The sequence below is a fragment of the Pelodiscus sinensis genome, chromosome 4, assembly GCF_049634645.1.
Source record: "Pelodiscus sinensis isolate JC-2024 chromosome 4, ASM4963464v1, whole genome shotgun sequence".
In the NCBI taxonomy this organism is placed as follows: domain Eukaryota; kingdom Metazoa; phylum Chordata; order Testudines; family Trionychidae; genus Pelodiscus; species Pelodiscus sinensis.
The window spans coordinates 90328262-90344722 of record NC_134714.1 but is presented as its reverse complement, the minus strand read 5'-3'; the positions used below and the strand labels follow the sequence as shown (position 1 = coordinate 90344722).

General features: G+C 41.8%; 1 protein-coding gene across 12 annotated transcripts in view; it reads right to left on the bottom strand.

The window, feature by feature from the left end:
* The window catches only part of NAV2 (neuron navigator 2), a 696386-nt gene that overhangs the window by 4435 nt on the left and 675490 nt on the right, over positions 1-16461 (bottom strand). For all 12 annotated transcript variants that reach the window (XM_075927729.1, XM_075927722.1, XM_075927724.1 and 9 more), the window contains 9 exons: positions 16152-16252; positions 14319-14414; positions 13730-13898; positions 10324-10559; positions 9228-9382; positions 8325-8396; positions 7950-8146; positions 7592-7710; positions 375-578 (listed from right to left, as the gene is read on the bottom strand). In XM_075927729.1, coding sequence (XP_075783844.1) covers positions 375-578; positions 7592-7710; positions 7950-8146; positions 8325-8396; positions 9228-9382; positions 10324-10559; positions 13730-13898; positions 14319-14414; positions 16152-16252 — 1349 coding nt within the window. The remainder of the gene's footprint in view (positions 1-374; positions 579-7591; positions 7711-7949; positions 8147-8324; positions 8397-9227; positions 9383-10323; positions 10560-13729; positions 13899-14318; positions 14415-16151; positions 16253-16461) is intronic.

The window sequence follows — 16461 nt, the reverse complement described above, 5'->3', positions numbered from 1 at the left end:
CAGTCTATTAAATCACATATTTTCATAATTTAAATATATATATACACATTGACAAACAACACGCAAAAGCTAAATGTGCAAAGTTTTATGTGAGGTGGAAGAAGTTTACTTCACATTATGATAGGCTTGTGAGCTTCACCTTCATAATGAGGAAAAATGAGTATTCTCTGTCACTGTATCTGGCAAAACTACATCAGACATGTTGGTCACCTGTGGGAGTGAATTTCGTAGGCTGACTGTGACAAGAAATATATCCTTCTAATTCTAAAAAATTTAACACTCTTAGCTTGTCATTCACTATTGCATTCCTATTTGTTTTTTTCCCTAGTAGGTATATCCTAGTTAGCTTTGGAGCTTTAGATGAGACAGCTCACCAAAGGATCTCCTTCAGCATCACTCGGGGGGACTTGTTTGCTTGTTGAACCTTCCCGTGGCATTGAGTACCCATCAAATCCAACATCTTCAGGTCGCAGTTGCAGCAATGGAGGCCACTCGTGGTGCTGTGGGGTGGCTGCCCAGGGATACGTGTCCATTACCCATTTGGCAGGATCCTCCCAGGGAGCCCTCCTTCCATACAGCTAGAAAACAAGAACAAATGCATATCTTACAATATGTCTGTAATATAATGGGTTCTACTAGTTTAATCCATGTTTGTCACACCTAAGTGAACTTTTGTACCATGGTGCTCTCAATCTGGAAAAACACTGAATGCAGGCTGGCCAAATCGGATGTGACATTCATCCTTATCATTCAGACCGTGAAATTCTAGCTATGATTAATTCTCACAAATGACTCAGATGTGGCTGACTGTCCCTGTTTGAGACTGCAAGCCCTCTTGATCTGTTAGCAGCTTTGGAGAAAGGAAACCTGAAAACAACCTGGCTTCAGAAGCTTGAGTGGACTGCCTCTCTGTTCCTATTTCTTTTGGACTACATTTTTTTGGACACACAAAATCAAGGTCACTAGTGTACACAACCTGTCTGCAGTAGGACCCTGAATATTTGATTTCAAAGTCATCATATTGCAGTCAGTTGCTAGAGTCTATGAGTATTACTGTTCAATATTTTACATCAGAAATACTTTTGAAGTCTATGGACTTCTGGACTGTCTTTGTGCTCACACCTATGAGAGTGCCAGCAGAATTGAGCTCAGTATGTTCAGTCTTTTGCTTCACACACACCTCCAGAAAGTGCATTGATTTAAACATAACGGTCAGGAAAACACAGCTGGTGCTGCTGAGCAATATCATTATCAGATCACTTAGTTTTCATTAGATGAAAACTCTCTATTGAGCCACATGGGTTTCAAAAGCAGACTCCAAGTGAAAAGAGACCTTTAAGTTTTCACTTCTGCTATTGGGAGTTCTAGGCTGACTGCCCTTCAGGAATTGGATATCAGTAGCTGCTCTGTTACAAAGAATTCAGATTTTCCTTTATAGTGTAGAGTGAAGAGTGAAGCAATAAGACACAGTAGGGGTAATGGGTGTATTATGAGAACATCTGAATGCCTTTAATCCATGGAGTGTAACTATCTCAGTGCCAGCCATCACTCCAAATCCCTTTATTGACATTAAGAACACATTTTACAATGACGGCAAATGTGCTTCCACATACAGAAATGGTTGACGTTGGTATTTTAGAAAGTTGAAAAGCAATTGAGCTATGAAAGTCTCCCGGATTAATCCCAATGCTCTCGTCTTATTCTCCAGGCATCTGAAAAAGGCCTCAACCCAAGAATGTTTACAGTACAGAATGCAAACATCAGCCAGAAAAGGATATTTAGCCATGAACCCTTTTTCTCTTAAGCTCTTGGAAAGCTTAACTGCAGTTGAATTCTGGAAGGCCTGCTTCTACTCCCTTGGGCAACATTTTACCCCAGCGGTTTTCAAACTTTTGTACTGGTGACTCTTTTCACACATTAATCTCTGAGTGTGACCCCCCCCATTATGAATTAAAAACACACTTTTATATGTAACACTATTACAAATGCTGGAGGCAAAGTGGGATTTGGCGTGTAGGCTGACAGCTTGCGACCTCCAAGTAATAACCTTGTGAGGGATCAGGACTCCCAGTTTGAGAACCCCTGGTCTATCCCCACCCAACACTGAGTTTTTAGATGTATGTTTCCAGAAAATAATTAGTCTTGAATAGCTTTCCTCACACCCAATCAAGGCATACATATAATAAAGTATCATTTTGAGATTAATTTGTAGTCTAGAAAGTAGCAATGATCAACAGTCCCGCTAATAAGCACTCCTAGCTGAAACTGGAGGGAATGAATGAGGAAAGAGACTGAGACATTAATACTCCAAACACTAATTTCAGTTACTCCTAATCAAACCCGGGTAACTGAGGAGAAAAATCAAGACCACAGATTTTCTATTCATTTTTGGACAAACATACTCTTCTGACAGTTTTGGAACTGAAAAGACTTAAAACTATCGGAATATAAAAGCCACTTCATAACTCTCTCCAAACCTGTTCAATGACTAAACAGCTCCTATAAATATGATTTTTTTTCTTCAGCAGAAGTTGTGGGAATAAAAGGATTTGCCAACTCTTTCAGAGCTCTAAGAATAGCTCAGTTTCCTCCAACTCCCATCCACTTATCTATAACTGAGGCTGATATCCTTATTGGCAAAGTAGGACTAGTTAGTAGGGTTGCCAGGTAAACCCCGCTAAAAAATCGGACACACTTGTCTGGGGGGGGGGAGGGAGGGACTGGCTGGGAGGGGGGCAGGAAGCAGAGCTGGGGGGGAATGGGGTTTGTGGGGCTGCAGGGGAGGATGGGGGGGGCCTGGAGGAAGGGGGCGGGAAGCAGAGCTGGCGGGGGAGCCTCCGGGGGCTGGCTGGCAGGAAAGGGGGGCCCGGAGGAAGGGGAGTGGGAAGCAGGGCTGGCGGGGGTGGGGTGTATCCAGGGGCCGCAGGGCTGGCTGGCAGGAAGAGGGGGCGGGAAGCAGAGCTGGGGGGGATCGGGGGCTGTGGGAGAGGATGGGGGGGGACAGAGAAAGGGGGGCGGGAAGCAGACCTGGCGGGGGGAGGGGGGTGCAGCCACTGGCCGCGCTCCTGGCAGGCGTTCCCTTTACTTGCCAGCAGAAGCTGGGCGGGGAGCCACTCCCCAGCTTCTGCTTGCAACCAGAGGCTCCCAGCTGTGAGGCGGGCCACGACTGGCGCTGGGAGCCTCTGGTCCCGTGCAAACTCCGGGACGGGGGAGGGGTGGCGAGGGGGTGGCTGGAAGTCCCGGTTCCGACCCCAGCCCCAACCCCAACCCCATCCCCATCCCACCGCACCCGACCTGGCTTTTGCGCGCGACCGCAGGGCTCCCAAAGCCAATTGCGCTCCACCTCCCAGTCGCTCCCCCATGCCCGCCAGGCTTCCCTCTGGCGCCCTGCCAGAAATTCACAAAATACCGGACATTGCACATGTCTGGTATTTTCTGAATTTTTCTACTGGACAGACAGTACAAATACCGGACTGTCCGGTAGAAATCCGTACACTTGGCAACCCTCCTAGTTAGGGCAAGCTCTAAAGCAGCAATGGGCAGCCTAGGTTAGTGAGTGGGCCTCATGAGCGGCCCTTCATCTCAGTGAGCTACAAGACGGTCTCCCAGGATAAGGTAGTTTTGCTAACTAAGCTTGTGTACTTAGAATTTTTGGGGTGTGCCGACTGAACCATAGCAGTGTTTTCATTGGAGGAGCATAGCTCTTATCGTCAATGTTGAGTGCATGCAGCACACACCTCACGTGCCCTTGCTTTGCATGTGTCACTTGAACAATACCGGTAGGAAAAAACCCCCAACAGAGACAGAAACCAACGGTACCTGGCAACCCTGAGCGTAGGCAATGCTAAACAAAATGTTTCAAGTGGCACACACGGAACCCCGATGGGCCGCAGGTGGCTCTGGGGCTGCAGGTTGCCCACCACTGCTCTAAAACCTTTCAGTGCTATTTCTTATATTTGCTATTACTGTCAATGGCACTGACACAATAGACAACTAGCCCCTCCTAGTCCAGCATGCTGTTTCCAGAACAATCCAAAAAGAATGCTCCCAACCAGTGGCCTGGTTAAAGAATCAAATCTAGGTTTCTTGGAAGTTGATGTGGAGTACTAGTACCAAATATGTACCAATACAGTAGTGTTTGAATGCCAATAGTTATGCAGAAAAAACAGTCCAATGTTTAAAATTAGTTTTCAGAGAAACAAACGTGCTCTTGAGATTAATGTACATAATTAATGAGATCCCAGGAAACGTTGTCTCAGGTTTTTTCTAGCGTTTGTGATGATGACTTAGATCAGGAAGATTAACAGCCAAAGGCCCATTACGGATCCTTCAGACAGACCATAAAAATAGACTATTCTCAGAGTAAGGCATTATTCATTCTGAGTAAGGGTGGCAGAACGATGCCCTGAATAAATACAGGAAGAAACACAACAAACTCCACAGCAACCGCACATAACAGGAGATGTAGTTACAAAGATACATGTATATCTAAGTGTACAACAGCTTGATTTTTTCTTGGAAGACTCTGATCCCATCAAATTATCTGAGCTACATGGCTTATTCCACTGGAGCCACCGTGGTGGTGTATAGGAGTTTAGATTTTATAATATATGGCAGCAAAATGCAGATTCAGAAATTATGCAGTGATTAATTGCTTTAAATGTTAATATTTATTCCATTCTGAAATTAAGCTCAAGGGATCAAATGAGTTGTCACAGTTGTCCAGTAGGTGGTGCCAGCCAGTTTTAAACTGGGTCTACTATTTAAATCTGTTTCCCCAACACATGGAACATTCATCACAGCTGCTAAGAAGTGGAGAGATTTGTATATTTCTAGGTAAGGTTCTATGATCTGAAAGCAGCTGCTTTACATGAAACAGACAGAAGACTGGAGGCAGTAGAGATTAGGGTACTTTGGAAGAGAGCATGTACAAAACGGAATGATTTTACGACATCTGAAGAAGTTAAAAGGAGAGTAGGATGTGAAATTAGGATATCAGATTAGCTGCAGTAAAAAGAATTATGATGGTAGTGATGTTCAGGAGACAAAAAGATAAAGATGCCAAAAAAAGCCAGTGCAACCAAAGTCAGGCAGACCTAGGGTTTTTTTCACCTTCCTCTGCAGCATCTAGGTGTGGGTTACTTGCCGGGATCATCTGGCATTCTCTCATTTAATCATTTCCCTGCCACAGCAGAGGCTGTGGGCACTGGGTACTTTGATCCTTGTGGCACATACGATTTCAGTCTCCTATACTCTGTAATACTTTGTTCTAGTGTTGGTTGTTGGGTTTAATGTGTTGGGTGCTGGGGTCCTGTGCTGTATAGGAGGTCATATTAGAATAGCTGGTCACCCCTTCTGATCTTAAACTCTATGACTATTATAATAATCCCGTCTATCTTCTAAGAACTGCAGTCATAACTCCTATTCTCAGACATAAGAAAGCAGAAGTTTGTTGACCTATTAAGTAAGATAATTAAAAACATTTTTTTAAACCCTCTAACAGAGGCAGCAAGGGAGGGGGGAAAGTAACTAGTTGAGGGCATAAGAGTATCGGATAGTCGACTAGTTGTTTACATCCCTAGCACACAGAGGTTAAGTCACCTGTCCAAAGATAAAAAGCAATTCTAGTGGCTCCCACTTTCCTGCTTTAAAGATGACCTGTAACTGAAATTTAAGGAGGAGTGGCTCTACTTGTACTTTTCCTGTTCTTTGAGAGATATAAAGAAAGCCTGAAAGGGTTTTGTTAATTTTCTTTTGTCTGCTTGGTTGGTTGTTGGGTGGGTTTTTTTTTACCCTAAATAACCAACGGGCAGTGATTATTGTATATTATGTATCTGCACAGTTTTCCCCCAAACTGAGGCCTGGAGGAATTCTGCAATTGTTGTAGAATTTGGAGTGACTGTAAAAATCTGTAGAATTCCCCCAGGACTGCGTATATCCTCAAGGCTTCTAAGAGCTACCACAGAAACAATGAAAAGTAATAAAGGGCTTCTGTAGTTTGGATAGAAAATTTGCTGGAGGATCAGAAAGGGTGGTTAGAACTTTCTCCCATCTTAGGCAAAGAAGGGTCAGTCGTAAGGAATCTCTTAACAGCAGTATTCTCTGCCATGCTCTTCAGACATTGGAGTTAAAGATATGTTCTGAGCCCTTTCCAATTTTTCAATATCCTATTTGATGAAGTGTGGACACCAGGACTTCATACATTATCGCAGCAGTGGTCTTGCAAATGCTGCATAGAGAGGTCATGCCATCTTCCAACTTCTACTTGACATTCTCCTGCTGATAGCTCCTAATATCATGTGGTGTTTTAGATACAACAGATCGCACTCATCATCTTAGCTATAGTATTTAATTGGGTGCTGTGTGTCAGTTGGCTATCAATTATTACTCCTAAAAACTTTTCAATGTCACTTTGTTCCAGGATACTCCCTGCTATTTTGTGTGATCAACATTCTTTGTTCCTAGATGTGGGACCCTGGTGTATTAAAACACATGTTCAATGAGCTTGCCTTACCAAGCAATCCAGATCATATACACGGACATGAAAAACCTAGGGCTGCCATACCTCTTGCTTTTAGTGCAACTGGGCTATTTTTACTTTGAGGGGCTGAGAGGGGACAAGGTGGAGTACAGGGACTCAGACACTTCCTAAAATTTATCTTGGTCAGCATAACATCTGCAAGTTGTTCCACGATATTGAAATGCACTGAGTTTGATTATTTTTAATAAAAAGCTTGTTCTGTTGAACAATCATTTTCATGCTTATACCTCTAAGACTTTACTATCATTAATTAGATAAATAACATGATGCTCGTGTGAGGTAAGTGTTTGCCTACTTTGTGGATGGGGAATTGAAGTCCAAGGAGGGTATGTGCTTTTTCCAAGGTCTCACAGCAAGTCAGTAATAGTCTTGAAATGCGCATGTATCTCCTGATTCCAAGGCCCTTGCTCTCGCCACAGACATGCTGGCTCCCATAAAAGTTCGAAGTGCCAGCTCTATCCCAGCTGTCTAAAGCTGCTGGAGAATCAGCACTTTTAATCAAATGCTGAGTGCAGGCAATTCAATAACTCTGATAAAATTAGAGCCAATGAAGGTTTCTTTACAGACCCCGAAAGCACTGCAAAGAAATCCAATCAATATTTCATCACCTGGACTGAGTAACAAATAGACAAAGTGCTTGTGAAAATAAGCCTAACACTTGGTCAATAAATCTCTCCAAATGCTCTTTAGTTTCTCTTCTGAAAAACAGCTAAAGGCTCACGTTTAGTTTTCAGAGTGAAGATTAGGGATAGTAGTTTAAATTAATGCTTTCCAGTATGGCTCTTTCGATGTGGGGTAACATTTTCAAAAGTGCTTAAGTAACTTAGGAACCTAAGTACCATTTTCAAAAATGGTTTAGGCACTCAGGAGCCTTATTCTCATTGAACTCAAAAGGGATTTAGGCATCTAGTGCCAAAATCATTTTTGAAAATATTATCCTAAGTCTGAGATTGTTTCCAGAGGAAAATGTTAATGTGGTTTTGCTGCATCCAATACTTTCTTGCTATTTAGACAGAACCACTATTCAGTTTTCACATTTGACCTCCTCACCTGTAGTCCTTCTCTGACTGCCTCCAGAAGATATGGGATAATAGAGTAGTTCCACAAATCGGTAAACCAGACTCTAGAACCATCCACATCTATTGGACAAGAGAGAAAGAGTCGTGGACCTAAAAGGAGAAATTAAAGTCACATCATGAAAATTTGAAAAAAAACTTCCTTAATGTCTACAACCTATTAATCATGAACCCTTGGTGCAGTTTTGATAGGTCTGTCTAAAAATGTGGTTTTTATAAATAATTTACTCCAATGGCTCTTTAATTCCAGTCGAGTGTGCAGAACTGGAATATATCCTTTCAGAAATATCAGAAAATGCTTTGGTGCTAGAATGCAAATTCTCAGCTCTCACCAATAGTAACATCAGAGGAACTGTGAGCCTCCAAAAACTTGTTGAGATGATGCCAGACCTTAGGAATCCAGTCAATGATTTTAACCAATTCTGCATTTCTCATTCTGCCACTGATTTCTGTTTCGATTAGTTTTCGTCTCAGGAAGCGACCAAGAAAGCCCTTGACTGGCTCAGTGTGGTTAGCACATAGCACCCATCTGAAGCAAAACAAGAGAAATGTCAAAGATTTGCTTGTTATTTATCTAGAGATTAGTAATATGACAGGTTAGGTCCTGTATGGGTTTGTTCACCCAATCTAGCTGATATCTCTTTTATACTCTCAGCTAAACAGTATAATCATAACCATCACATAATCTGGTAACTTACATACAGTACCTGAAATTGTGGTGTAGCTGAAGGTTAGGGGTTGATGATGTGGCCTGGTTCATTGTGCCAATAATGTAAGGGCTACAATAAAACATTGAACAAATCAACAGACAATAATTCAAATACATTTCATAAGTAACTTTCAAAAATTAAGACTTTTATAACACAAATAGGTTTACTACAGCCCCGCATCTACCAGTGCAGTTCATCTGCAGGTACAAATAACTACACTCATATTTGTGTTTCTATGATGAACTGTGGGTGCACAACTAACACCTCAGGATAGAGACCTTCACTAAACACTTAGGCTCTTAATATTCCAGGACTATTGTATGTGATAAATACAATTTACTCAAATACTTTACTACACATATAATTATACAGGTGAAACGTCTCTCTGGCAGGACCATGGATGTTGGTGGACCAGAAAGCCCTAGTGCTCGGAGCGGGGGCCAGCTGGGAGTCCAGGGCAGAGGGTTCGGTGTCTGTGAGCTTGGCTGGGCCAGGAGTGGAGTCCAGAGGCTGGGGCTGACAGTGGGAGGAGAATTAGGAAAGGGACAGATGGTCAGAGGGGAGCCCAGGCAGGAGGCTGGCAGATCCCTAGGAGATCCCAGAGGCCAGCTACACTGATCTTCCCTGTCCAGCAAACTCCCTTGTTTGTGATCCTGAAGGTGCTGCACCAGGGAGGTCCAACTGTGTGCTCGTGTGTATACACAGATACACACATATGGACATATACAGTTCTATGCAACTAGGCTCTAGTGATGGACTCAGATCTAGCCATCTCAGTCTGTAGTATCAGAAATAATCTGATAAATGTTGTCTAGAATTTATTTTGTTGATTGGAGTATAAGTCCAACTGTGGAAGAATCTGTTTTAGGGATTGGAAATGTGGGTCTAGTATTCCATTACCATTTATGGTACTTGCAGTTCAGAAGCCCATTGAAGATCTCCCCTAAGGAGCTAACATGATGCAAATTGTCCAGAATGATGACAAGAGGCATATCCACAGCATTATTTTCACTATTACATTGGTCAGCAAGGTTGGACAAGTATTGACGCAGTTCCTGCAAAGAACATGTAGAAGAGGAAGCTGATTTACATACTATTCCTTGGGAAGCCAGTTAACAGATAAAAAAGACTTGTTATTTCGTCTGTCGGATTTAGTTCTAGAAATGCTCTTGATAACAACTATAACATAGCCTGCTTTGCTTTAGTCACAAGAGATTAGATTGTTCCAAGTGGAGTAAACATGTGACTTCTACTTTTAGCCCACATACTTTTTAGTGGTACAGACTCAAAGATATATCAGAAGTCTGGTTTGGGGAGCCTATTTTGGAAGTCCCAGGGGGCACAGTCTGCCTTTTTGCTAAAGCACCTTGCGCTACAGCGTTCTGGCCAGGCAGCACAGAATTCTGAGATGTTTTAAGAATTTACTTGTATCTCAGCATCCTGGACAAGGCAGGTCAGAAAGTTGTAGTAGTAGCCATGAACCTCAGCTTCCCTGCTTGCCATGTTGATACTCTTACTATTGGGTTACTCCTACCTCCAGCACAGAGAATGAGTCTGTCCACGATGCTCATTTGCAGAGGCAGAATTTAGATGACTTGGACAATGGCATGAAAGAAATTCAGCGCCACAGCTCTAGGGTGAGCTGCTCCCTTCATCTCTAAAATGTGCCTTAAACAGGATGCCCCAAATATATCAATAGCTGGTGACCATGTTTCTAGCCAGCACCTTGCTCCCAAGAGCTCCCTATTGCACTTGCAGCCATCACATTTATAACTTGGCAGAACAGCTTTGTTTTCTTACCTACAAATCTTACCAGAGGGATACACAGAAACATCTTGCTGCTATTATTGGTAGCCACATAGCCACTCTAACTTTTAGGTTGAGAAGACTTTAATCACAGTAGCCTATTGTTATTGACACAAAGTTTAACAGATGCATGTCTCATTTGTGGCACACAGTAGCAGTGTTTCTATAAAGATACTTTCCATTTCCTCACCTTACTGGACTTATGATCCACGTTGAAGGTTGCAATAACTCCATCAGCCAGCTCTCTGCCCTCTCTAAGTACAATGAACTCAGACAGACGATTTGCTAGGTATGTTTTACCAGTGCCACTGGGTCCTGACAAGATAATCCGTCTATGTTCCATTAAGAGAGACACATATCGCTGCAGTATAGGCTTCGGAATCAGCGACTCAAACACAAGACAGTCCAAACTGTTCTCACAGATACCTGCATTTAGAAAATCATCATCGTTCAGGGAAAGATACACCTTGCTAAAGTTGCTAAAAGTTTATTTTTCCCACAAAAGGGTTGTTTGTAAACTTCTCCCCCAGTAGCAAAAATATCAGTTACCATTGAGGGAAAATGTCTGCATTACAACTGCCAAGTTTATATTAAATTAGAGTTAAAGGGTTTAAAAAAAAAAAAAAAAAAAAAAAAAAAAAAAAAAAAAAGCATGGATATAAAATAGAAAATCTGATTGTGTGTATAACCCTATGGCCAGTTATACCAGGAAACAATTCAAAAGCTTCACTTGGAAGATGCAGTCTCCACCCACACCGATTATAAGTAGGCTTGCCAGGTATCCGGTTTTCTACTGGACAGTCCGGTATTTGCACCGTCTGTCAGATAGAAAAATTCAGAAAATACCGGACATGTGCAATGTCCAGTATTTTCTGAATTTCCAGCTGGGTGCCGGACCAAAGCCTGGCAGGGGCGGGGGAGTGACTGAGAGGTGGGGTGCGATTGGCTTTGGGAGCCTGTGGTCGCGTCCAAAAGCCACGTGGGGCAGGGCCCGGCTTCTGCTCACATCTAAAGGGAGCCCCTTGGACTCCAGCTGCAGCCAGTGGCTGCATCCCACCACTCCCTACCAGGTCTGCTTCCCGTCCCCCCCCCTCGGACCTTCCCTCCTCCCAGCCAGCACCATGGCCCTCAACCCCCCCTCCCCCCAGCTCTGCTTCCTGCCCCCTCTCCCCATCTCCCCCGTCCCTTCCTCCTGGCTGACCCCCGGACACTGCCCCCAGCCAGCCCTGCCCCCTCCCTCCCCGCTTAAGTGTGTTTTTGGCAGGGTCTACCTGGTAACCCTAATTATAAGCAAAACATGCCCTACCCCAGGTGAAGATTCCTTTCTACACTATATTATCTCCCATGGTAGAGAAGAGTAATTAATTACTTAGTTACACTGAATGCAAAGGAATCTTTTTACTGGGACTTCTCCGGTTTCTCTGGCTCCCAGGTTTGCCCACACAGCCTATGCTGCCTAAGTCCTGCCCTGGACAAATGGTCATAGATATAATTATTAGTTAAACCATATGCCCCTGAGCCATCTCTGTTCTCTAAAATTCCTCCACCAAGGAGCTGTGAAATTTTATTTTGTTTACCAAGAATTGTTGGGTAAAGCATGGCTTTCAGTTCTATTGTACACAAATCTATTCTCCAGCCATTTCATTGTAAAGTAGTCCAAAAAAAGAAATACATTTACCCAGAATTTAGCCATTTATTTGTGCTCTGCAAAACAAACAAATCTATCATCAAGTCCCCCTGCCTTCACCAAACATTCAGCCCATTTGCAATTGTGCATTCAGATAGGCACAGCTTCAGGTATAAAACATTTCACAGAGAAGCATTTGTGCAATGTCAGCAGTCACTTTAGGCAGACCTGGCTGAGAGCAAGCACACAAAGCTTAAAAACAAACAGAAAGAAGGGAATGTTGGCACATCAGAAGTTGACAGATTGTTAGCACCTGACTACTTACAAGATCAAATATTTGTGTGCACAGCTCTCTATCTGGAAGGTCTGAAATGAATTGCTGGCTTCCCACCAATTGATTAAGACAGAATTTTTAAATAAAAACATAAGTATATCATAAACAAGTCTACAAAGCCTAAGTAAATCTACTTCAAGCTGAATATATAGCTTATTTAGTATGACAAGTTCTCAAGCAACATTTTCATTCAAGTTGTACTGTGGGGTATTTACAGGAAGTCTTGGTTCTTGGATACGCCTAAATACACTGAAATGTTTCTGTATTTTTGTTATTATGTTTTCCCCACTTTACAGCTAACACCAACCAACGGCCTGATTACTCTGTGGGGGAATACATTTCTGAGGAGTGTGATTTCTAAAGTGCTGTAACATGCTGCATATTAACTGGTCCATGTAGACCCCACTGGGGCACTTCAGCAAAGTGCTGTGTCAAACTGTACTGAACATAATACTGTGTTCAAGAGTACTTAAGAACTTTTAGTGCACACACCAGCACTCAATTACACGGGCAGGACTGTGGTAGTTACTTAATGGCGCTGCTGCTGTGTGAGGCCATGAAAGCAAAATGGATTCTATTCCTGGTTCCTCTTTTGCAGCCTGTTTAGTTCTACATGGGGTAAGAAGAGAACATTTTCTGTTGCTTAACAGCACCTCTGGTTGATCAAATGAGCCAATAAAGTGACTCCCATGTAGTCCACCTCAGATAAAAGGAAGTTGATTATGGCACAGATTCGAAGACTGGGGAGAGGGCAAAATGAGTCACCAAAGGAAATATAGGTGATCAGGTGTCCAAAAGAAATGTAAAGGATTCCCCCCTCCTTGATGATCAACACAGGAAGGAAAGAACAAACGCAACAGAGTTCAAACCAACAATCCCGGGACCTTTTCTTGGTTCTAACTGTGACCCAATGAGGGATCTCTATTGAAACCAATGGGCCCTGGTGCAGAAAGGTGCTAACCAAGGGTGTGTCTAGACTACCTAGTTTTGTCGACAAAAGTGGACTTTTGTCGACAAAACTATACCAGCGTCTACACTACCGCTGAGTTCTGTCGACATAATGTCGACAGAACTCAGCAGTTTTGTCGACGCTGGTATACCTCATTTTACGAGGCATAACACCTTCTGTCGACAGAACTCTGTCGACAGAAGGTGTTATTGCCTGTAACATTGCGTCCAGACTACGGAGTTCTGTCGACAAAGCAGCTTGCTTTGTCGACAGAACTCAATGTGTCTGGACGCTCTTTGTCGACGGAAGTTTTGTCGACAGTATCTGTCGACAAAACTTCCATCGACAAAATGCGGTAGTCTAGACGTACCCCAAGAAGAGTATGGGTGTTAGAGTCTGGCCCAAGTTGCGTTCCTAATCCAGGATGAAATCTACTGCAAAGCAATTGTTAGTATTACTTTTAGAGGACTAAGAAGATACAGAATGAAGGTATCGGTACAACATCCTAATACTCTTCAGAGTCTAATGTTTACATTAGCAAATGTCACTGAAGGAGTCAGGTACCAGTAGATTTTAGGAAAAAAGAAACGTAATAAAATGTCTCAGAGTCTCTGAACTTCCTAAAACGATGGGCTTTATCAAATACAATTACTAAGAATGACAATGTATGTATCAAGGGTAATTACCTTTGATAGTAACTGAGATGGTGTTGTTTTCGCCAACCAGATAGCCACAGGGCAGCAGCTCAGGTGTCTCTGCACTATTTGTGCGTTTGATTTCCCCAATGTTGTATCCCATAACACTGTCTGAATTCAATCCCAGCTGACTCACTGGATCCACATGAATGATATATTCCTGGGGTGAAAAAATAACTCTTAAAATCTCCTTGCCCCGACGGTTCCATGCCACAATAACAACACGCAATAACAACACTTAGAGAGTGTTTGTATTTTCAAAGTGCTTGCTATGTAAATAGTATCTAATTAATCCTACAACATCCATGTCAAGGAGGATAGTAACTATTATCTTTATGTCACAAAGAAGGAAGTTGAGTAGAAAGTGTTTAACTGAATTGCCCAAACTCCCACAGCCTGTCTGTCTCAGTCAAGATTAGAATTCAGTGCTCCCTGGAGCTGAGGTGGCGTTCCAGCCAATCTGTAAATCCGAGCCTCCAAGGAGGCCCATAAGGGATTGTAGTTAGATGTACTGTTAACTATGAAAACATTTATTAGTGAGTAGGAAGATTCAAATACACAATAAATAGTCATTGTTTACCTTAAATAACCGTCTAACAACCCCGTCCAGGACATCCCATTTTGTCTTGCCACTGACTCCAATGCAGCCAATTAGGAAGAGGTGGGGTCTGGAATCCTGATGCATGCAAATGTATTAATTAAAGTGAAAAGAAAGCTAATGATGTGAGACTGTCCAAAGTAAATGATTCGTTTAAAATCCTGGCTTGCCTCCCCCTACCAAATTGGTTTCTACTTTATAACAACATATGATACATTCTGAAAACATTACAAAAATCCTCTCTCTGTTCTACTGAATAGTCTTTGCACTGTTCAATACACAATTAAAATAATGGTTATTAATAGAGAGGGTTCTTAAAATTCAATCCATTAGAAGTTTTAAATATCAGGAAGTACAGCTTAGACAGAAAAAGAAAACTATAGCCATTATAATCAGAAACTGACACCAGAGCATTATATTAATTTTCTCAATAACTTCCAAATCAAATATGCTCAATTTGTAAGTGAAAAAAAGTTTTCCCCTCCTCATTTTTGAAAACTCCACCAGGCATCTGAAAAGCAAGCTAGATTCTAAGAGAATTTAGCAGATAATTTTGTTCTTGATTGTCTAAGGTGGAACAGAAAAAAAAAAACCAACTTGCTCTTCAACAGCTGCGTGGAATCTTCATTAACAGGAGAAAAAATACAGTGGTTGTTATAATTAAAGACAATAAATATGACTCCAAGACCCATCAGTATAAGAAGATGCTATTTCTATTTCATTACTTTTCTGACCATGAACACGGGTATGGTCAAACAGAATTAAAGAAATAATTGTTAAAGTTAATTTACTTATAAATGGGAGCATCTTTGATTAATTAAATTCCCCAGAGAATTTATTCAAGTAAATTTGGCACTTAATGAAAAGCAAATCTGTTGATTCAGTTGCATTTCCAGCTATTTGTTTAATCTTATATCATTCTATTTAATGCATGCTCGTGTGGGTACATCTATACTATTTCAAAATAACTAGCACTATTCCGAAATAACTTAGTCCACATCTACACAGCAGGCAGTTATTTCTAAATAGTGTCAAAATACTGCGAAGCTGGAAGATTTCTTACTCCAGCTCCTGTAACTCTCATTGTACAAGGCATGAGGGAAGTCGGAGGAAGAGTGCTCTATTTTGAAACAGTGTTGCGTAGACGCTCCCTATTTCAAATTGAGCCACACAACTGACGTAGCTCAATTTGCTTGGCTTATTTTGAGTTAAAGTCTGCAGTGTAAATGCACGCTGTGAGTGACACAAATTATTCCTCAGATAAGTGTCTATTAAGGAATGTTTATTAAGAAACATTTCTTTAATCATTATTAAATGATTTGGTATGATTGGAGCTCTGTAAATGCAATTAGTACATTTAAGCAAGCACGTACCACAATTTATTAAGTGGTCTGTAATCAATGTACAATTGTTGAAATGTGTTTGTTGTTTAATCAGTTTAAAAATAACCAAGTGTGTTTGGAGGTCATGGGATAGGAGAGGTTTTAGCATGGAATAGTTTGGAAATGTGACCCTGATTTAAATGTTGACAATTTGGGCTGGAATAACAAGCGTTGGGTCTCCTCGGACTAGATCCATCAGTTGTGCTCTGAGGCAGGCTACTCTTCTTATTGCCTATCTCAACAGAATTATCTGAATGCTAAATTAGTCTGAGAACTTGAGAACTGCGAAAAGAACTTTAAAATGTTGGCTAAAAAAAAAGCAAAACAGATGGCAATGAGTAAAGGCAGGGGTTAAAGATTAAGAACCAAAGCAGTTACATTTTAAAGCTGAGGACAGGGTGTAGAAACAGGCCTCATATAGAATACAGCTCACCTCCTTCCATTTAATTTCATCCTGAAAGTTAACAACTATTTTAACATGCCTGCCTCCTTCCTTCCGGGCACAGCCATCACCAGTGTCATCCAATAGCATGTCTGTGAATTGCAAACATCAACAGCCTCTTAGTTTTACAACAACAATGAAGAGCATTATACTAATATTTTTGTTACACAGCTTAGTCCTTATGTGCATTGAAGTAAAATGTGAGACTACTGTTATTGACGTCCCTGCCAAATCTGTAGATATTTCTTAAAAAGGGAAAATTACCCATGTCAGTTACCCCATATTTTCCTTTCTATAAAAT